Source organism: Microtus ochrogaster, chromosome 7 (genome assembly GCF_000317375.1).
Source record: "Microtus ochrogaster isolate Prairie Vole_2 chromosome 7, MicOch1.0, whole genome shotgun sequence".
NCBI lineage: Eukaryota > Metazoa > Chordata > Mammalia > Rodentia > Cricetidae > Microtus > Microtus ochrogaster.
The window spans coordinates 25,767,895-25,788,642 of record NC_022014.1 but is presented as its reverse complement, the minus strand read 5'-3'; the positions used below and the strand labels follow the sequence as shown (position 1 = coordinate 25,788,642).

The following is a 20,748-nucleotide window of genomic DNA, read 5'->3' as shown; positions in this document are numbered from 1 at the left end:
TCTTCTTCTTCTTCTTCTTCTTCTTCTTCTTCTTCTTCTTCTTCTTCTTCTTCTTCTTCTTCTTCTTCTTCTTTCTTCTTCTTCTTCTTCTTCTTTTGAGACAGTTTCTCTGTGTAGCCCTGGCTGTCCTGAAACTCACTCCGTAGACCAGGCTGGCCTGGAACTCAGACATCTGCCTGCCTCTGCCTCCCAAGTGCTGGAATTAAAGGTGTATGCCTCCACACCTGGCAATTTCTTCTTTTTTAGAGTTACTAATTTTATTATTTTATGTGTACAAATGTTTTCTTGCATGTATGTCTGTGCACCATATGTGTGCCTGGCCCCTGTCCTTGAGGAGGTCAGCACTGGGACTGTAGTTACAGATGGTTGTGAGCTACCGAATGGGTGCCTGGAATGGGAAAGGGATCGTCTGCAAGAGCAGCAAGTGCTTTAACCGCTAAACCAAGTCTCCAACCTCGGATTTTATTTAAAAGAGAGTGTCTGATCCTGTAGGCCAGAATGCCCTTCAACTGTCTATCTTCCTACTTTAGCATCCTGATTACAGTAACGCATGCTCGTGGGACAGGTGAACCCTGAGCTCTCTCTCACTCCCACCAGCCTAGGACTTACTATGGTTCTCATTCCAGCCTGGGCCTGCGCAGCCCTGTGACTGAAGCCTACCTGTTGGTCATATGTCTACAGATGGGTGTTTCTGATAAAGAAGAGTTACCAGGATATTGACACTTCCCTGCAGAGTGCTGTGGTAACCAAAGTCAAGGGTGTGGCCTATACCAATACCACTATGCTCGGAGAACGGCTCTGGGATGTAGCTGACTTTGTCATTCCATCTCAGGTCAGATCTCTACCTGGGTCCTGGGCTAGTGAGGTGGGGCGGGTCACATAGGAAGTACCCGGGCAACTCCCTCAATTGTTTCTCCTGCTCAGGAGAAACCCTGTCTAGGTCTGTTTCCCCACGCGGTCCCTGCTTCCTTTTCTGCACCAGGCAGGCTTGGCTTCTCTTGTTCTCAGTGATCTCAGTGTCTGATGGGAGGGACCACATGGGACCCAGAATGACCTGGCACAGGGTCCCAAGAATAGCTCCCCAACCTGTTCATAGCTGCCCTGTGTAGATAGAACCAGGCTGAGGTCGGGACAGAATTATAGGGTGAATGTGCTTGGGGTTTGAGAAGCTGTAAGTTACCCAAGAAAAGATAGCCACTCGGAAAGTGTGGGATCACCAGACAGATGGACAGTGACCACCAGTTTTGTGGTCCCCATTGTTCCCAACCCCATGCAGAGACCCACGACTCTTCCCCGGAAGGCCAGGAGGAAATTCCTCAAAACTCTGTCTGGCTCCTCAGGGGGAGAACGTTTTCTTCGTGGTCACCAACCTGATCGTGACTCCTAACCAGCGGCAGGGCATCTGTGCTGAGGTTTGATTTGGCATGTGTGTTGGGGAGGGTTGGAAAGCCCCCAGCTGTGGTGACAATCCTCCTGAAACAGGGGCTTGGTTTGCTCCAAGAGTGGCAAGAAGCTGTATAAATACTGAATGATACCATGTGGTTTGGGGGGGAGAGATGGGTTTTCTTAATTTTTTAAAGATTTACATTTTCTTTCATAATTAGTGCCTGCTTGCATGTGCATGTGTGCATGTGTGTATGTGCATGTGTGTATGTGCATGTGTGTGCATGTGTGTATGTGCATGTGTGTGTGTGCATGTGTGAATGTGTGCATGCCACGGCATGTGTGTGGAGGTCAGAGCTGGCTATCTCCTTTCCCCATGGTTTCCAGGCACTAAACAGACTGCCAGGCTTTCATGGTAGATATTTTTACCCACGGAGCCACTGTGTCAGCCCGAGAAACAGATTTTCAAAGGGTCTCAGGCTGGGGAAGGAGCCCTCTTCTATCTCTGATGGGACCCAGTCCTAGGCTCCTCGCAGATCCTTGTCTTTCCTTGCAGCGTGAAGGCATTCCTGACGGCGAGTGTTCTGAGGACACTGACTGCCGTGCTGGGGAGCCTGTTGTCGCTGGACATGGTGAGGGCCTGGTGTGGCTGGGGCTGGAGCAGGGCAAAGAAACCTGGACAGGAAGGTCCATGGCATTGTCCCTGTCCCTCCCCTGCAGGGCTGAAAACTGGTCGCTGTCTACGGGTGGGGAACTCTACCCAGGGTACCTGTGAGATCTTCGCTTGGTGCCCAGTGGAGACGATGTCCATGCCAACGTGAGTGGCCATGGCCTGTGGTCCCAGAGGAGTTGCCTACGCAGTCTTACACAGTGGGTCCCACCCGAGGCCAGAGGCCTACCTACTCCATAGGTCTAGGGGAGTCCTAGAGAGCAGGGGCAGGTCTCCCGCTCAGGATACCCTGGCCTGGTTTTCAGGGATCCCCTCCTGAAGGATGCTGAAGGCTTCACCATTTTCATAAAGAACTTCATTCGCTTCCCCAAGTTCAACTTCTCCAAGTAGGTGGGACTTGGTTATTGGGCGGAAAGGTGGGCTGAGGGCCCTCCCTGGGGTGTCCTTTTCTCTGCTTGTGGTGGTCTCTGTTCTTGAGGGGAATAAGGTACATGCCGGGGAAGAGATCACGTCTGGCAAAGGGCCCATTGCCTCCTGGGTCAGGCCCAGCAGCAGAACATGTCACCCTCCTGTCACGGCTTCCTCTTAGAGCCAATGTGCTAGAAACAAACAACAAAGACTTCCTGAAAACCTGTCACTTCAGCTCCAAGAACCTCTACTGTCCCATCTTCCGACTGGGGTCCATTGTCCGCTGGGCAGGGGCCGACTTCCAGGATATAGCTCTGAAGGTGTGTGGTGTGTGGTCAGGGAGCTCTCCCTGGGGACCTGGGCTCTGCAGAGAGAAGGTGAGGGTGGAGGGACATTAGGTCACTTGTCCTCAGGAGCTCACTATTTCCAGAACTGTTTGTGACAAATGGCCTGGCTTTATCAGGCACTCAGTGGGGATGGGTGGTTGGGTGGGGCTGACCTGGCACCTGCTGGGTTCTCTGACTCTAGAATGTCAGCAGAAAGAGTTGAAAGGATCCCCATGGACGCATGTTGATTTGTGTGTAAAGTGTGGTCAGGCCAGTCCAGCTAGCTGACCTCCGGCCCACTTGTCTGACTCTCATAAAGGGCTGCCCTGTGACTTCTGTCCACCCACAGGCAACTCTAGCATTCACCCTGTTTCTTGTATCAAGGGTGGTGTGATAGGAATCCATATCGAATGGGACTGTGACCTCGATAAAGCTGCCTCTAAATGCAACCCACGCTATTATTTCAACCGTCTGGACAACAAGCACACCAAATCCATCTCCTCTGGGTACAACTTCAGGTAACTGCTGTTTTTGTGCTACCTGGTGACCTTGACTCTCTTCTGTATCCTCTGCTGGGTCAAATTCACCAGTGTTCTTGCGGTCCTTGTTGGCACTGAGCATACTGGGAAAGCTTTGTCTTTTGTGTATGCCTCAGTGAGCAGGTCTGGGCACCTTCCTAAAGTTGCTCTAGGACCCTGGAATGCAGAGAATTCCAGACACTTTGTGCTGCAATGGAGAAAAGGTACAGGCATATGAGCGTCCCCTGGGCCCTGTCTCCCCAGGTTCGCCAGGTATTACCGTGACCCTAACGGGGTAGAGTTCCGTGACCTGATGAAAGCCTATGGCATCCGCTTTGACGTAATCGTCAACGGTAAGGTACGCAGATCTGCTTCCCATTCCAGTGCCTGGTGGCTGCTGGGCCAGGGAGGTTGGAGTGGCCCTGGGATCCAGCTGTCCACCCTGCCGTGCTCACCTGGCTGTTTCTGTTCCATAGGCGGGAAAATTCAGCATCATCCCTACCGTCATCAACATAGGTTCTGGGCTGGCACTCATGGGTGCTGTGAGTACCTCCCCTGCATTGCTGGCTTCCTGGGGAAAGGGAGGTAGAGCATGCTGAGCCCAGCACACAGGAGGCCTGTGAGGTTACAGGAACAAGGGTGATTTTACATGCTGCCAGCTCCCCCAGGGGACACTGACTGCCTGTAGCTCTGACTGTGAGCTTGAGTGGAGTGTGCCACAGGTCGATTGCCCTCCAGTCCAGTGCAGGCTGGAAGCTTTGGGATTCTGGGTCTAAAAATCTCCATCTCCAGTACTGGTAATGGGAAACCGATTAGGCTATGCCAATTTGAGCAGTGTTGACATTCGGGGGCAGGGGCTTCTTTGCTTTTGGGGTGTCCTGTGCAATTTGTTTAAGTGGATCCCTAATCTTCATTCACTGGTGGGACCTTCCCAAGCTGTGTTGCTCAAAAATGGTCTCCGTTTGAGAACCTGCATTTGAGAGGATGAGAGGCAGTGTAGATAGTCTTGTAATCCTTTGGGGTGGGCGTTTAGCCACCCATAGTAGGAAATGGCTAGAGTTCAGGGAAGGGCTTCCTGCAGATGCCCGTCATACCCTTGGCACGTCTGGGAAGAGGTTAAATGTGGGCGTTGTAGGAGTCCACGTTGGGAGCTCATGCCAACACAGCCAGTTCCCTGCCAAGACTGCCAGAGGCCGCTTCTCTCCCCGGCCTAGGCAGCCCAAGCAGCTACTAGAAGATTCTGTCAGGACCCGGGATAGACTTTGCATTGAGACTGGGAAGCCTGTCTTGACAAGGGACTAAGAGTAATCCCTAACAATGGGCGGTGGTGGCACACACCTTTAATCCCAGCACTCAGGAGGCAGAGGCAGGCGGATCTCTGAGTTTGAGGCCAGCCTGGTCTGCTGAGTGAGTTCTAGGATAGCCAGGGCTACACAGAGAAACACAGTCTCGAAAAACAAAACAAAACAAAACAGTGGTCCCCAAGTGGAGTGTTTTGGATTCAAGCAGTCTTCCTTAGGGATGCCTCACTGTGTGCAGGTATAGCGCTCATCCAATGTAGGTAAATTCTGAAGTCTGGGGACACAGCTGTGAAGTGAAGGCAAGGGTGCACTGTGTCAATGGAGGGTTCTCTGTCCCACCCTGACCCATAGCCACTTCTAAGCAATCACTCAGAGGCTTAATATTAATTACAGAATGTTTGGCCTATAGTTCAGGCTTATTCCTAACTGGCTTTTACATTTAAATTAACCCATTTCTATTGATCAGTGTATTGCCACATGTCCGTGGTGCTACTGATCTGCTGGCATCTTGGTCTTTGGGCAGCTGGCTGGTGTCCCTTCGACTCTGTCCTTCTCTGCTCTTTATCTCTGTTTGGCTTTCCTCCCTAGCTGTATTCTGCCTGGCTATAGGCCAACTCAGCTTTTGTTATCTACCAACGAGAGCAACACAAATACACAGCGTACAGAAAAGTTATCCCACAGTATTATGGAAGGTGGTGGTGAAGGGCGAGGGAAGAAGTAAGAATGAAGAATTGATAAATGACATTTCTGGAGTCTAGGGAAGACAGGAAGATGGGCACTCTCTACTAAGGGCCTCCTCTGCCTTCAGGAACACCTCTATCCCTGCTCCATAGGTAGAGTCGCCCTCTGCTGGAGCAGACTGGCATTACATACAACGTGCTCTGATCTGTGTTCAGGGGTGATTAGTCCATCACAACTGTTATCAAGGCTAAGATGCCTGCCGGTCCATCTTTTTTTTTTTTTTTTTTTTTTTTTTTTTTTTTTTTTTTTGGTTTTTCGAGACAGGGTTTCTCTGTGGTTTTGGAGCCTGTCCTGGAACTAGCTCTTGTAGACCAGGCTGGTCTCGAACTCACAGAGATCTGCCTGCCTCTGCCTCCCAAGTGCTGGGATTAAAGGCGTGCGCCACCACCGCCCAGCCCTGCCGGTCCATCTTACACCGGCTATCAGGGCTCTTTTCAAATGAGCACAACTGCCACTCTCATGCCTCCCCGCAAAGGACCAGGACCAATGTCTCCAAAGCATTCTCAGACACGCTGGTTCTCACCGGAAACACCTTTTGCTCTTCCCCCATAGGCCCTGAGCATTTCCTAGTGATGACAAGCCTGCCTTTCCCTTTGCAATGCAATTCCAGGCCTCTAGTTCAGCGATCCAGGCTGAGTGAACGCTGCTCTTCACCTGCTCCCAATCCTGTTTCCATTATAGGGCTGATGGCTCTATATCAGAATCCACTTGTCTCCTGCAGCACAGGGAGTCCCTGGGTCTCTGTGGTCCACATCTTCCTGGCACCCCAGTGCAAATCTGGCCAGTGATAGATTCTTAGCAGGGCAGTAAGGTGCTCTTGGGCACAGGAGGCACACCTGTGTCTACCATGGAGCGGCTTTTTGCCCCTGGACATCACCCCTTTCTGGGATGTTTCTTTTTTTTTTTTTTTTTTTTTTTTTTTTTGGTTTTTCAAGACAGGGTTTCTCTGTAGCTTTGGAGTCTGCTCTGGAACTAGCTTTTGTAGACCAGGCTGGCCTCGAACTCACAAAGATCTGCCTGTCTCTGCAGCTCTGCCTCCTAAGTGCTGGGATTAAAGGCATGTGCCACCACTGCCTGGCCTGGGATGTTTCTTTATGTTCAGGTGGTACCCTGCTCCTGAGTTGTTGCAGGCTCCAAGATTATGAAGCTAGGATTCTGAGTCAAAGCTTGGAACTCTTTTGCAGGGGGCTTTCTTCTGTGACCTGGTGCTTATCTACCTCATCAGAAAGAGCGAGTTTTACCGAGACAAGAAGTTTGAGAAAGTGAAGTAAGCTAACCTTTATCCCCCAGTTCCAAGGAGCACCCCAGCCCCTGCCTGGAGCCTCATCTGGCTGGTCCTGGGTTGGGGTGTATAGGTGCCATGGTATGTGTACTGCTTCATAAGACCAGACTTGATTCATAAGACCTGGGGAAGATGTCTGCAGGTCTCATGGCAGAAGATAAATTTACAGGATCTATCTTACTGGGTGATTTTAGACAAGCTCCATGACTCCTTGAGCCTCAGTTTCCTCATCTGTGAGATGGGAACACTGGCTTATACAAAAGGACTTGGTCCAGGACAGATGGAGGAAGATATGTGTGCATGTGTGTGTATGTGCACTTAGTGTTGGAACACAGAACACAGCATGGGAGGGTGCTGGGTCTGGGATGACAGGAAGGGAAAGTGGTCCTGGCCTTGCCCTTGGAGAAGGCATTTAGGAAGAACTGGGACCAGAATGAGGAATTGGGTCAGGCAGCATGTGCTTCCTCAGCCCCAGCAATCTGGACTGTGGGTGCTGCGCGGACCTGTGTGATTTGTTTGGGTTGCTCAGATGCAGCCTGAACGAACCCAGCTGGTACGGGTCCACCTGGCCACAGGCTGCTCTGCTGGAGGAAAGAGTGGCCCAGCTGGGTGTGCAATTCTCTGTCAGTGCTCTAAGAAGGTGGCGGCCACGTTCTTACCCAGGGGTCAGGAGGAGGAAGCCAGTGTGGAGCTCGAAGCCAACGAGATTGAGCAGGAACTGCCAGAGGACAAGCCACCAGAAGGGGGTCAGCAGGATGAGCATCCCCAAGAGCTGGTCCAGAATAGCAGGAAGCATAATAGCAACTGCCAGGAGCTCTTTGAGCCTGCCAGGTGAGGGACTGTGGGACAGCTGGCTGGGGACTGGCTTCTGTAGAGGGGCTACTTGGGGTTGGCTGGCTTCAGAGGGTGTTCCCGGGCATAGGATGGACTTTCTCTCAGCCCCCAGTTTCAGCCTTCCTAAGGTTGGGGTAGCCTTCTCCTTCTGTTGGGAGCTAGGTCAGGGCAGGGTGAGAAATTCCCTGGGATGGAGCTGGTAAGGAGAGAAAGGTGGAAGCTGAGGGCTGCAGCAGGGGGACCAGACTGAGAGACCCTAAGTCTAGCAGCTCCCTGAGCTGTCACTAGCTGCTCACCCACCTAAGCCCCTTACCTGCAGGTCCACCTTGCTTGTCTAGCACAGCCTCCTATTGCTGTGGGAGATCCCGTGCTTTCCAGCCCTCAGCGTGAACATCGTCAAGCATCTGAGCTGCAGTGAGGACAGGGGTTCTTTCTCTTGGGCTGTGCCTGCCTGCTCACTGCCAGAGAGAGAGAGAGAGGCTGCGACCGCCTGCCGTGTATGCTGCCCCAGAAAGGCCATGCTGCAGAGTTTCTGCCGGCCCTCTCTCTGCCTTCGGTGCGCACCCCTCCTCCAAGGCTGGCTCCAGGAGAAAGCTATCCTGAAGCAGCCACAGCTCTTGCAAACAGTGAAGACGTAGCCAGAACGCTTGGCAGAGAACAAATTCAAAGATGATGGGGCCAGGACAGACCACAGCTCTGAACTGGGAAGAGGCATCTTGGTGCCTGCTCAGGAAGGGGCTTCTGGGAACAGACTTCTCAACTCCAGGGTTTTTTGTTGTGTGGAGGGGAGCCTCCTGTTGGCTCAGATGCAGACAGGAGGCCCTGGGGCAGGCCCCCAGGAAAGGGGCAGGCCAGGGGCTTCAGTGTTAGAATGTTTACATGCCCCATCTCTGAACCCAGCGGGACAGTCATTTATTCATTCAGGCATCTACGGGTGCACGCTGTACTTTATTCCTGTTTGAGAGGCTTAAACGAGATGCTGACCAGGCCCCAGGGCTCACATGGAACTCTCTCCAGAGACTTCAGCCAGCCCAGCCAGCCTGGCCTTCCTCCAGCCTCTAGCCAAGGCTCCCGACAAGTCTCGGCAGAGAATGGTCGAGAATGATGGCTGCTCAGAAAAGCTGTTGGATGACATCCAGGGGACATTTAGCTCCACCCCCGAGTGTAAAATTTAAGGGTGGCCGAGGAGGCACCTGGGAAAAACTTAAGGGAAGAACAAACTCCAGGGGCTTCTGGGTGAGATTCCGGCAGGGAAGGCAGGCGAGCCACTAGCCGTTCTAGCCCCCACCCGTAGCTAGGGTAGCTCTGGGAAATCAGCTTGCCCAGGTGAGAGATGGACTTGCCTGTGTAATTTAGCTCTGGCTGTGTGTTTTTTTTGAGGGGGAGGGCTGGGGGCATTCCTGGAAGTCCCCGATTGATTTCCTGCTCTCAGAAGCTCAGCCTTGAAGTGCTAAAGAGATAAATGAGGACTTTCTGAAAGGTTGTCCCTGATCCGTGTGTCCTGTTCCGTCCCCACTGCATTTCATTCTATGGAGCTCAAAGTGCAGTCCATGGACCAGCACCCGCTCTGCAGAGAGCCTGACAAAAATGCATCTCCGGAAAGCATCTCCACCATAAGCCAGGGACAGTAAACATCCTTCCACTGGGCCCATGCAGGCGGTAATCAGCAGGGGCCTGATAGCTGAGTGAGGTGCTGTAGGCCTGCAGACCCAGCACATGGGGGTGGGTCACCTGAGCTCAGAATTTCAGCGTGGGCAATAGATAGTGGTGTCCCCTCCTAAAAAGGGTGGAGGGCTGAAGGATGGCTCTTTCAGAAAACCCAGGTTCAATTTCCAGCACTCATATAAGGGCTCACAATCTCCTGTAATTCTCCTGGTGCACAGACATACATGCAAACAAAATACCTATATATATGACGTAAAATAAATTAAAAAATTGTTTTTAGCCTGGTGTAGTGGAGCATGCCTGTAATCCTAGCACTGGAGAGGCAGAGCAGGCAGATCTCTGAGTTGAGGCCAGCCTGGTCTACAGAATGAGTTCCAGGGCAGCCAGGGCTATGGAGACAGGCTGTCTGGAAAAACCAAAAATAAGTAAAAAGAAAAAAAAATGGGGTGGAGGGGAGTTGTTGCTACTGGGGCAGAAGGGAGCCGTGTCCAGAGCAGAACCCCTTCAAGGGGAAGCAGCTCGGACACCTTTGGCTGTCTGGGGATGTCACCAAGCCATGCTGCTTCCTGAAGGTGAAAGCCTGGCCGATCCATTTAGGCAGCTGACTTCCTTGTTAAAGCAAACCCAGCATGTCATTTTTATGTTCAGGAACAAACAAGAGGGTCAAAGGTCATGACTGTGCAGCTTGGCCTGGCTCTTCTTCCTACTGCTTTGAAATGGCCTGGGGACAGTTAGACAACTCACTTTCTATATGTATACAATATTCTGTCTGTGTGTATGCCTGCAAGCCAGAAGAGGGCACCAGAGCTCATTACAGATGGTTGTGAGCCACCATGTGGGTGCTGGGAATTGAACTCAGGACCTCTGGAAGAGCAGGCAGTGCTCTTAACCTCTGAGCCATCTCTCCAGCCCCCCTTTTACTAGTTTTTGTCAGTAAGTACTGAGCTCATGTGTCCTGTTCTTGTCAGGCATCGGACTAAACCCTGACACTGGTGAGCAACACACACGGCCACTGCCCTTACATGCTTCCCGTCTGAATCTTAACCATGATGTGGTCACATTTGTCAAGAGCTAATCAGGGGAAGTTTTAACCTGGAGCAGCCTGAGTAGTGTACTCAAGGGAGTGACAGTTTAAATCCGAAAGGTTAGGAGCCACCTGCCACATGACAGGGAAGAAAGGGAATCCCAGGTGCTTTGATGTGGAAAACAACCTGAAAGGTTGTCACTGCCGTGATCATGATCGTTGTGTTCTTTTAATCTGTTGGTCTCCATTACACTCCACTGCCTGACAAATCTGTTGTTAACCTGTTCCTTCTGGGCTAGCAAACTTAGCTAGGTCGACCCTTGGATTGTTTTAGGAGGCTCAAACTTAGAAAGACCAGGGATCTTATTAAAACTTATCACAGGGATGCTCACTCTGCCAAAGCTGCCTTGTGCCCCTCTTTCCCCTAACTTCTTGCCTTCTGCATAACATTGATATAATACAGCTCATTCATCTATGGAAGCCAGTTGCCTAAATTAAATACAAAACAACAAAAACTAAGCAACCAAAACCTCCCAGGGTCTTCCTCTGTAGCCCGGACTTGCCGCAAACGCATGATCCTCCCATTATAGCCTCCACAGGTGGAATGAGGCTTCTAACTCAGGAAGTGAGTCAGGAACTTAACTCCCACCCTTTGGGGAAACACTTTTTCTTTCTGGGCACTGCTTGGATTATTGGCTACAGCCATTGCCCATGAGTCTGCTTTTGTTCTGATCTTCTAGGATCTGATAAATTGTATGTCAGTCCCTAGCCCAAATTGGTCCATCTAGGATTGTCCTAAAAGTTATTTCATACCCTTTGGGAACACCATGATGTGGGCCAGCTGATATACTGGGTGCTATCAATGTGACATGGGTCAGTCAAGAAATCACAAGCTGCTGTGCTAGGGTCATAGCTGCCTTTTTGTCCTCCATCAGTTGGGGAGGCCATCATAAAGGTGGAACATGCCTTGTCCCAGGTGCTTGAGCTGGGGACCACAGTCCCTAATCACAGCATCTTTGGGATCTGAACAGGGATCCCCTTAGTCTTCCCCACAAGGGACAAGCTCTCCTCAGAGGGCTGCTCTTCCCTTCAACGAGGATAAAAAGTCAAATGGGCCAAGGTGGCAGGCATTTTTTGGGACCTGTATGACATGTACTTTTGGACACTTCTAAAATAAAAGGCATCAATTTTAAATGTGTCCCTCTTTTTTTTCCCCCTTCATGGTTATCCCATGTAGGGGAAAAGATGTAAGATTAGACAAAAAGAGGCAGACACAAGCAATAATAACAAATGTATTACATTCCTTGTTATCATGCATGCAAAGAGATTTAAATCAAAGCATGAGAATAAATTTTAAAATTACATTTATTTGTGTGTGTGTAGGTGTGCATGCACCTCAGTGTGCTTGTGAAGGTCAGTCTGTCCTGAAGCCTGACCTCAGGTCCTCAGGCCTGGCAGCAGACACCTTTATCTGCTGAGCCATCTTACCCGCCCCAAGGAGACTCTTGAACAGATGCTAAAAGACAAGAAAGGAGATGGCTCAGCGGCTAAGAGCACTTGCTGCATCTGCACTCGTGAGCACATGCCCACTAACATGCAGACAAATATACCTACATTAAGAATAAAAATTTATAAAAGACTAGGAAGACTGATAAAACTAGTACTTCTCATTGGATAAATGCTGGCAAGTATTTGAAATCAACTTTCCCTTTGCCCCATGAGTATTAAATCTTCTCAAAATGAATAGGAAATGAATTTCAGTTTTAAACATTTGCAATACATTTACTGCTCAATAGCAGGAAAATCACTAAATCAAGTAGGAATCCATCAGGAATGAGCTGAGCCCTTCCTCTACAAACATGCACATCAGGATCTTCAGAAGAGGGCTCTCTGGGACAGGAAGGTAAAACTGTGACCTCAGCTTCTTGGCATGAGATGCAAGCATGTGGCCCAGAACCCAAACCAGGATTCAGGGCTGTGTGCCTGGGGCATTACAGAGTGAACATAGACCATCTACAGTCTGGGAAAGAGGTTTTGAATTCAATCTTTCATATCCTTTTCTTAAAACTAAAAGCCAATTCACATTCCTAAAATTTCCGAACTTCCCCTAGATGCTCATGGCATTAAGGCCGACTTCTGTGATCTGGTCAGGACTACCTCATGGTCTAATAAAAGGCCACATCCTTCCTGCCTTGCGGCTCTGCTACATGCTCTCTTCTCAAAGCAGCCCTTCCCCTTATTTTATTCAGTTGCTGTTTACCCGTTCAGTGTCAGACACATTATTTCTTCAAGTCTTCCTTGACTTCATTTCCAAGCCAGACGTAGTGCTTCTGGGTATTCTTTCGTGGCATCTTTTATAGTCAGTAAAACCGGATACTGCCAATCTCCCCAGTTATACTATAAATTCCACGTGCAACATGCTCATTACAAGTCTAACACAATTATATTTTTTTCAGTGAAACATGTATTTCATTCTAAAATTTTCCTTCAAAAGGAAGGGTTACGAATGAACATATACTCAGAGGCATTACACTTGCAACAGATTCATTTGATTAAATGTCCAAATAACCTATTTAATTGCCGTAGGACACATTTTAGAAAAAAATAGCTTGCATTTTTTTTCTGATAAGAAAGATAACTAGACACAACCAGGTAACTGAACTTAACTGATTTCATTTCATACCCGAAAGCAGTGGTTAGTGGGAAGAGACGCTAGAACGATACTTTCACCCAATACGGTACAAGCAAACAGACTTGTAACTGGATTATGGCTCTGCCTCTTCCCAGATGAGCCACCACAGGCAGAGACATCTAACCTCTCTGAGCCTCAGGTTCTGCATCAACAGGAATTTAACAGCAACATCTCCACAGAGTTATTGCTAGGATTAAAACATAGCCCGTGCAGGAAGTACACAGTATAATGCCCACACATAGAGAACGCTTAATAACACGAACTGCCAACAGTCTTTAAGATGTTAACGTTATGTTCTCTCCTGTAAGCCCTAGAGGTCCCTCTGGATCTACTAGGTGCAAATCCAAGAAAATTACAGGCTATGGCCTAGTGCCTGCTCTCCAGGGAGCAAATCTTGGCGACTTCAAAGTGTGGGTAAACATCAAGGCAGGAAAGAACTCGACGACAAGGTGTCACACTTCATTTAATCTGAAGAATATTACAGGCTGTCTTCAGATATAAATTATAACAGTACAGAACAAGCAGCGAATTCAAACAATTTAAAAACTAAATAAGTCTACACGGTGTTAATTGCTGGCAAGAGTCCTGCCAATCTTCCTTTTTTTTTTAAAGTCACCCTTGCCTTCATTTCAGTAGACGTGCACCATGCCATAGAGGAAGGTCCAGAAGAGGACGTAGGTGAAGAGGCCTCCGATGAGGCCTCCTGTAAAGAGAGGTCTTCTTGACTTAAAATACTTGTTCCACCGCCTTCCCGCTTTGAGAATCAGGAGCAGAGAGAGCAGGACGGACGCGAGCAGGTAGAAGATGAAGCCGTAGAGGCCGGTGAGGCCGAGGATGCCGGCTGTGGCCCCCGACAGCGCTGACACTGAGGTCCGGCAGTAATCGAGGACCGCGGCGTTGCCTCGCACGGCTGCCTCGCTGATGAACGGCGGCCCTTCCCGTTTGGCCACCACCGCGGCCATTGCACCCGCCGGGGCTCCGCTTCTGCCTTCTCGCGGACTCAACGCGGAACTGCGGAGAAAACCAAGTTACAAGTGGCGCCCGAAGGCCAGCGAGTTGGGCGCACGGCGCCTTCTTCCCCTGGGAGCTCCGACACCGCGCCTAGGCCTCTGACCTCCACGGGACGCCGAGGCTGAGGCTCGAGCCGACCTGGGACGGCGGCACATCCGCACAAGCCCGAAAGGCTCGCCGAGTTACCTGGAACACGGCGGCACACAGTCCCTCGTGTTCCCTCACACAGGAAACTACGGAGAGCCTCACGCCGCCATCTTGCGCTGGAGGCTGCTGGGAGGGCTCAGGTTGCGCATGCGCACTAACTCCGCCCCGCCCTTCCACGCTTGCGCCTCGGGCTCTCTCCCCCTCCCGCCCCACTTCTGCACCCAAGTCCCGGGACTCCCGAAAGCCGAGCAGCGCTCCAGCTGGTGATTGGCTGGAGACTTATTAAGTATTCATGAGGGGGCGGGCCGAGCAGGGCTGCCCTTTGTTAACCAGGGAGGGCGCGGCCGTGGGCATTCTCGCTGCGGGTCTCACCGGGCGCTGTCGGCTTCTCACATTTGAGTCGAAATGTCCTACGTCCCGGGCCAGCCTGTCACCGCCGTAGTGGTGAGTGCGCTCGCGCGGGCTCCTTCTCCTCTTGGCTCACCCCATTTTGCAGAGCGGCAAAACTGACATCTAGACAGGCGGAGAAAGCATAGGACCCGGGGCTCCTGCGTGCATTCCGGTGGCCAGAGTTCCAGTTGCCGTTTCTGTTTAACAGTGCTGCAGCCTTCCCTGGCCAGGCGAGGTGGCTGGGATCTAAGAACCGCCCGAGACCCAGAGCAGAGGTCAGATCCCGGGCATTGCCGCCGCAGGGCGAATACCTTTTGGCAGGCGCCGACCGGGAGGACGGAGGAGAAAGGCTGGTCCATGGGAGTGTTAGAAAACTCCCCTGCCCTGGGCCTCCGTGTTCCCAGCTGGGCGGCCGCGGGGGGCGGGCGCCGACGTCCGAGAGTGAGTGAGTCGCAGCCTTTGGAATGAGGAAGCGTTTCCTCTGCTCCAGCAGGCTCACTGCCGCCGTTGCCTAGCCGTAGGAGATTTAGGGGGTGGGACTGGCCAGAGTTTGTCCTAACAGCCCCTTCCCCCCTTCTCATCCGGCCTTGCTCTGGGGACCGACCTCCTTGATAGCTAAACTTGGTTTTCTGAACTTTACAGGATACTCAGCCCCTTGGTTCAAAGTGCGTGTTCCTGTGTGTGTGTGATACTTGACTTTGTAGACCTTTCTTAACAGGGTCGCCTTTTCTGGGTTTGTTTTGAACACCAGTTGCGTTTGACTAGGCAAAGGGAAGAAGGGGTAGGGGTGTAGATCTAAACACCAAGGTCCCTGTCTGAGGGAGTCTGCAGTCCAGCCCTGAGGCAGAAGTGGGTATGCTGAACCTCCTCGGAGCTCCAGCCCCCGCCTCACTTTTAGGCCCTTGCTGGCCTTGAACTTCTGGCAGCACTCTCTTTAGCCTTCCAGGTGTTGGAGTCACAGGTGTGAGTCAATATGCTCTGGAGCTGTAGGGCTGGGACGGGCCGTGTTAGACGGGTGTGCTGGAGAGCGCCCAAAGTCAAGAGGGTGGGGGCAATGAAGCCACTGATGAAGGTGGCATGAGTGGGTGAGCTTAGAGCCCCAGCTCAGGCCTGGCTAGAAGGAAACACTGCTGGGCCAGTGGACAGCTTCCTGGTTTTCACACCACTTCTAGGATCTCTAGCTGCTCCAGAAAGGTGTCCAGGCTTGACTCATCTGGAAAAGAGAGGGTGCAGGTGAGGGCCTAGGGAGAGCCACTCTGCTGCCTGACTTCTCCCGTGTAAGTCAGTCACAGGGCCTTGTCGCCTTTTGGACCTTGCTGGTGGCCGTGCATGAGAATAGGTCTGGAGCAGCTTACACTTTTGGGCAGGAGGCCCCAGGTGAATGGGCCTTAGGCATCGTGTTTCTTCTTCCTCTTCCTCTGGGCAGGCCAGTCAGGTCCTTATTTAAGCTGTAAGGCCACAGTCGTGTCCTGGTGCCAGGTGCATGCCTGAGCGTAAGCAGGCAGATCTGGCCCCTGTCCCTAGTCTTGATTGCTCACGGGGTGGAGATGCTTTCCTCCAGTCTTGCCCTCTCACGTATAGTTCACACCCTGATTCTGTTACAGTCATTTTGTCCCCTCCCCTGAACTCTGGCCCCAAGTGATGTCAGCAGGTGGCTCCTGACACTCCCAACTACACTGCACTCTACCTGGGTCCCCTACTGAGTAATGGTTCTGTTCATCTCGACTGCTTCTCAACCTTCCTAATGCTGCAGCCCTTTAATACAGTTCCTCATGATGTGGTGACCCCAACCATGAAACTGTTTTCCTTGCTATTTCCTAATTGTGATCTTGCTCCCGTTATGAATTGTAATGTAAATACCTGTGTTTTCTGATGGTCTTAGGTGACTGTGAAAGCGTTGTTGGCCCCACAGGGGTCATGACCCACAGGTTGAGAGCCACTAATTTAGATGGCTGGATGGTCAGTCCATGTCTGTGGATCGTCACATCTAAGTAGCTCATGCCTTCAGGCCTCCGTACCCAACCCACTCCAGTGATCATTGTAGCATCAATGCCTTGCCCTATCTCCTTTCTGAACTCCAGTAGGTTCAAGATCAAGGTCAGGTGGTGCACTATCATTTCTTAAGGCTGGGTGCAAATGATCCTTCCTTTGTTGAAGCCTTTTCAAGTCTAGAAAGTTATGCCTACATCTTTTTTTGTTTTGGTGTTCGGTGTTTTTGAGACAGGGTTTCTCTGTAGCTGTGGAGCCTGTCCTAGACCTAGCTCTTGTAGATCTTACTGGCCTCAGACTCACAGAGATCCCCCTGCCTCTGCCTCCTGAGTGACCCCTTCAACTTTGGAGGTAACCTCTGGTAGCTGAAGGATGCTTTCTGAGGGCTCTCAAAGGAGCCCACACAGTTAGAGACCCCAACCCCAGAGCATGCTGAGAAGCCTTAGAATACTGTCCCTTACACTGAAGAACAGGACCCAAGGTTTGGGGAGATGATATGACCAGGGCTACACCCCACCGTCATCCTTCATCCCATCTCACCTCCTAGTCCTGTGTCCTGCGCTGTGAACACCAGACTCATTGTCCAGGGAGCTCTTCTCGTCTCTTCTGTGCAAGTTTCTTCCCTACTTCTCCCATGCACCTCCTGGCTTTCATAATCTCTGTAGGGATTGCTCAGCAATCAGCCAATCTGAATTACAGCAGGCACCTGTATTCTCAGGGTTATCTTTCCTGTTCTGGGTGGTCCTCTCCCCAGAAATATGGGTGTCTTCCCTATAGCTGTCACAGTACCCCATTTCTTAGGCCAGGATGGGTCCATAATACATTATTGAATAAGGATGGAAAATGGGTAGGGAAAGTTGCAGGCAAAGGGCTGTATGTAGGGGTTAGACCCAATCACCAACCTCCCAGACAGGTGACCAGCTGGATTTCTGCAAAGGGCCCTTAACCCCAACCCCTTGGCATAGTTCTAAGCTGACCAGCAGCCTGAGGTTGCTCTTGGGAGCAGAGATCAGATCTTTCTCCACCCCCCTACCCTTTACCCTCAACAACTTGCTTTTTCTTTTACCAGCAAAGAGTTGAAATTCATAAGTTGCGTCAAGGTGAGAACTTAATCCTGGGCTTCAGTATTGGAGGTGGGATCGACCAGGACCCTTCCCAGAATCCCTTCTCAGAAGATAAAACAGACAAGGTGAGAGACTAGGGTCCCAGAAGCCTGAGGTGGCAGATTTTTCTTCCTGAGCCTGTGTGGAAAGAGCAGACTGTTTTTTCTTAGTCAATCCTAAATGATATGGTGGGATTAAGTAGAAGGCATGCTGAGACACCTGGAGGAGCAGGAAGTGGCCATCAGCAGGCTGGAACATCCCAGGGGCAGCTACACTGGCCACCTGGCTGTCATGGCACAGTCCATGCCAGCTGAATGCATTGGTGGGAAAGGTGGGCATGGGGACAGAGGAATTTCTGGGCTCCATGGGTAAAGGGCCAATCCACTGACCATAGGGCTTTACCTGGGTTGCTTCTTTGCAGGGCATTTATGTCACACGAGTGTCTGAGGGAGGCCCTGCTGAAATCGCTGGGCTGCAGATTGGAGACAAGATCATGCAGGTACAGTTGTCCCAAAGGAGGAAAACAAGGTTTGGGGGTGAGGGGCTGAAGCACTTGGGGTTGAGGGCTAACCTAGCTTCCCAGAGGAACAACTCGTTGAGATGGGTTTCTGAAGCCATGTTGTTATTGCCCCTAAAGAAGCTGGTTGCTCTGTGTACCACTATGTAATGAGATATTAGCTTGTGGGCCGGCCTGAGTAGCTTGGACCCCTCAAAACCCTGCTTTCAGATTCTACAGCAGTGGTTCTCAACCTTCCCAATGCTGTGACTCTTTAATACAGCTCCCCATGTTGTAGTGACCCCAACCATACAATTATTTTTGTTGCTACTTCATAACTTTAATTTTGCTGTTATGAATCATGATATACATATGTGATATGCATTACAGTCTTAGGCAACCCTCAAGGGGGTTGCGACCTACAGGCAAAGAACCACTGTTCTAGAGGGTGAAGAGCTGAGGTAGCCTGTGTTCTCTCCTTGGGCCAGGTGAACGGCTGGGACATGACCATGGTCACTCATGACCAGGCTCGGAAGCGGCTCACCAAACGCTCGGAGGAGGTGGTGCGGCTGCTGGTGACGCGACAGTCTCTGCAGAAGGCGGTACAGCAGTCCATGCTGTCTTAGCACTCAGTCAGTCTTGACCTGTACCCATCAACCTTTTTGTAGTGACAACACATCCACGCTCTGTATCTCGTTCTGGCTTCTGCTGTGTGCTGGGCCCCAGCTCTGAGGGGTAACAGCTGATCCCAAGGTCCAAACCAACCTTCCTACTCCTCAACCCCAGTCTGAGGCCATGGACCAGCTCTCTGTCTTGGAGGCTGAGGATTGGAAATGAGGGCTTGGAGTAGTATCCAGTCTAAAGTGACCGTAGGCTGAGCCTGAGACCTACTACTTGGCCACAGCAGGGGCTGGGCAGTCAGGAAACACCTTCTGAGAGCTGCCAAAGCTTGGAAATGCAAGGCAGGGCCATGTTTCCCCATTTTTTCTGGCTGAAGGGCTTGGCCCTGTCCTTCCTCAGTGCCTCTTTCCATGCTTCCCCAGTCATGGGGCCCAGCCTGGAGCTGGACCCAAATGTGTCAGAGACTGTATGAAGGCCACCTAGATGGAAGAGGGCAGGCTCCCACTACCTTCACTTCCCTAGCGGGTGCTGGCCTCTCCAGGATCTGCCTGCTTAAACAACTTATACAAGTTTCAAGACTGACATTTCAGGGCAGCTCTCAGGATTGCCATTTTTTTTTCTCTACACCTGTGGGTTTAGCTTTTGTATTTTTTAAAGTGACGACTTTGATACAAAGTGTTTTTATCTTACTGTTTGGAAAAGCCAATTCAATTCTCCTTTTGGATTTAGCTTACTAATTCACACACCTGGAAGCAGCAACTTGTAGCATGTGACTAAGCCAGCTGGTTACTATGGAAATGAGGCAGTATGATGCTACCCCATGCTCAACATTTGTGCCCAATAAACAATGCTGCAAGTTTCCTAGGGGTTTCTGCTGAGACGGTGGGCAGGAGTCTTGGAGGGTGGAATGAAACAAGTGCTTTGGTTTTAAGGATGGCTAGCCTGTCCCTTGCTGTTCTGAGAAAAGCACAACTCCTCCTAGGCCTACTTTCCTGGGAAACATATTTCTGGTGGTATCATAGAAGCCTCACTGGGAACACGCTGTGGTGTGCAGACCACATTTGTGGAAATGCCTGGAAGCACTTTCATGGCAGTTGTGGGAAGTCTTCAGTGTATTTTCTCAGAGGTGTCACTATGAAACCCTCATCTGCCTCTTGTGCAGCCTACCTTCAGTTCCCACTCGAGAGGGAACTCGGGTTTATGGGAAAACCCAGATTTATTTATTTATTATGTATACAATATTCTGTCTGTGTGTCTGCCTGCAGGCCCTAAGAGGGCATCAGATCTCATTTCAGATGGTTGTGAGCCACTATGTGGTTGCTGGGAATTGAACTCAGGACCTTATGAAAAGCAGGCAATGCTCTTAAACGCTGAGCCATCTCTCCAGCCCAAAACCCCGGATATTTGCAGGAGCAAGCTGACTAGATGGCGAGTTGGGAACTCTAGGCAGATGCCACTTAGGGGCTTGCCTATCCCTGCCAATCAGAAAGTGGAAAGGAAAGCTCAGAAGGCTGGAGGTGTAGGTCAACAATGGAGCACCTGTCTGACATGCTCAGAGTCCTGGGTTTGTAGTCATAGCACTCCTAAAGAAAAAGTCCAGCATTTAAAATCTCTTTTTAAAGTGTAGCACCCAATAACACTTTTTTTTTCTTTTTCTGGTACTGTTAACCCAGGGTCTCAAGCCTGTACACTAGGCAGGCCTTCTGCCAGTGAGCTATATCCCTCCCTTACCCTGAGACCGTCTTCTTGCTGTGTTCAAGCTGACCATGACCTTGTGTTCTTCTTGCCTTAGCCTCCTATAGGAGAGCTATGGGCTTGACCAGGCTGCAATTCTGATTCTAGGAAATAGGACTTTAGAGATGGTTCAGCCTACAGAGTAAGATCTTCACCACCCCTGCTTTGTGCCCCACCCTCAACCCAGCAACCCCTGCTGACATCCACAGCCTGATGTCCCATGCTGATGAGACCTTGGTTCTGGTAGATAAGTCACTGTGAAACAAACCTACCTGACTCTGGTTGGGCAGGCATTTTGAACCCGAGAGGGCTTCCCCGATCCAGTATCAACATGCAGCCACCTCAAGCCAGTGCACTCCACAACCCTATGCATTTCTTCACACAGGTAAGCAGGGTCCTCCAAGCCCCAAAGA

General features: G+C 50.8%; 3 protein-coding genes across 4 annotated transcripts in view; 2 read left to right on the top strand and 1 right to left on the bottom strand.

The window, feature by feature from the left end:
• Positions 1 to 9,306, top strand: part of P2rx5 (purinergic receptor P2X 5) — a 12,691-nt gene extending 3,385 nt beyond the window's left edge. Inside the window, exons 2-13 of the mRNA XM_005349610.2 lie at positions 682 to 832; positions 1,341 to 1,412; positions 1,940 to 2,015; positions 2,104 to 2,200; positions 2,359 to 2,439; positions 2,643 to 2,781; positions 3,172 to 3,305; positions 3,570 to 3,663; positions 3,782 to 3,847; positions 6,532 to 6,614; positions 7,293 to 7,460; positions 7,783 to 9,306. Coding sequence (XP_005349667.1) covers positions 682 to 832; positions 1,341 to 1,412; positions 1,940 to 2,015; positions 2,104 to 2,200; positions 2,359 to 2,439; positions 2,643 to 2,781; positions 3,172 to 3,305; positions 3,570 to 3,663; positions 3,782 to 3,847; positions 6,532 to 6,614; positions 7,293 to 7,460; positions 7,783 to 7,801 — 1,180 coding nt within the window. The 3' untranslated portion in view covers positions 7,802 to 9,306. The remainder of the gene's footprint in view (positions 1 to 681; positions 833 to 1,340; positions 1,413 to 1,939; positions 2,016 to 2,103; positions 2,201 to 2,358; positions 2,440 to 2,642; positions 2,782 to 3,171; positions 3,306 to 3,569; positions 3,664 to 3,781; positions 3,848 to 6,531; positions 6,615 to 7,292; positions 7,461 to 7,782) is intronic.
• Positions 9,307 to 12,611: 3,305 nt separating this feature from the next.
• Positions 12,612 to 14,133, bottom strand: Emc6 (ER membrane protein complex subunit 6). 2 transcript variants are annotated; one of them, XM_005349608.3, is made up of 2 exons: positions 13,959 to 14,133; positions 12,612 to 13,855 (listed from the first exon to the last, which is right to left on the bottom strand). In XM_005349608.3, exon 2 carries the CDS (start codon positions 13,804 to 13,806, stop codon positions 13,474 to 13,476), a length of 333 nt encoding a protein of 110 aa, XP_005349665.1. In that variant the 5' UTR covers positions 13,807 to 13,855; positions 13,959 to 14,133; the 3' UTR covers positions 12,612 to 13,473. The 2 variants fall into 2 exon arrangements, with proteins under 2 accessions (XP_005349665.1, XP_005349666.1); XM_005349609.3 differs by having other exon boundaries at positions 14,042 to 14,109.
• A 214-nt stretch (positions 14,134 to 14,347) lies between these two features.
• Tax1bp3 (Tax1 binding protein 3) lies at positions 14,348 to 19,462 on the top strand. The gene is made up of 4 exons (XM_005349606.2): positions 14,348 to 14,446; positions 17,451 to 17,570; positions 17,906 to 17,983; positions 18,469 to 19,462. The coding sequence occupies exons 1-4, from the start codon at positions 14,408 to 14,410 to the stop codon at positions 18,604 to 18,606; spliced, it is 375 nt and encodes a 124-aa protein (XP_005349663.1). The 5' UTR covers positions 14,348 to 14,407; the 3' UTR covers positions 18,607 to 19,462.
• Positions 19,463 to 20,748: the final 1,286 nt, after the last annotated feature.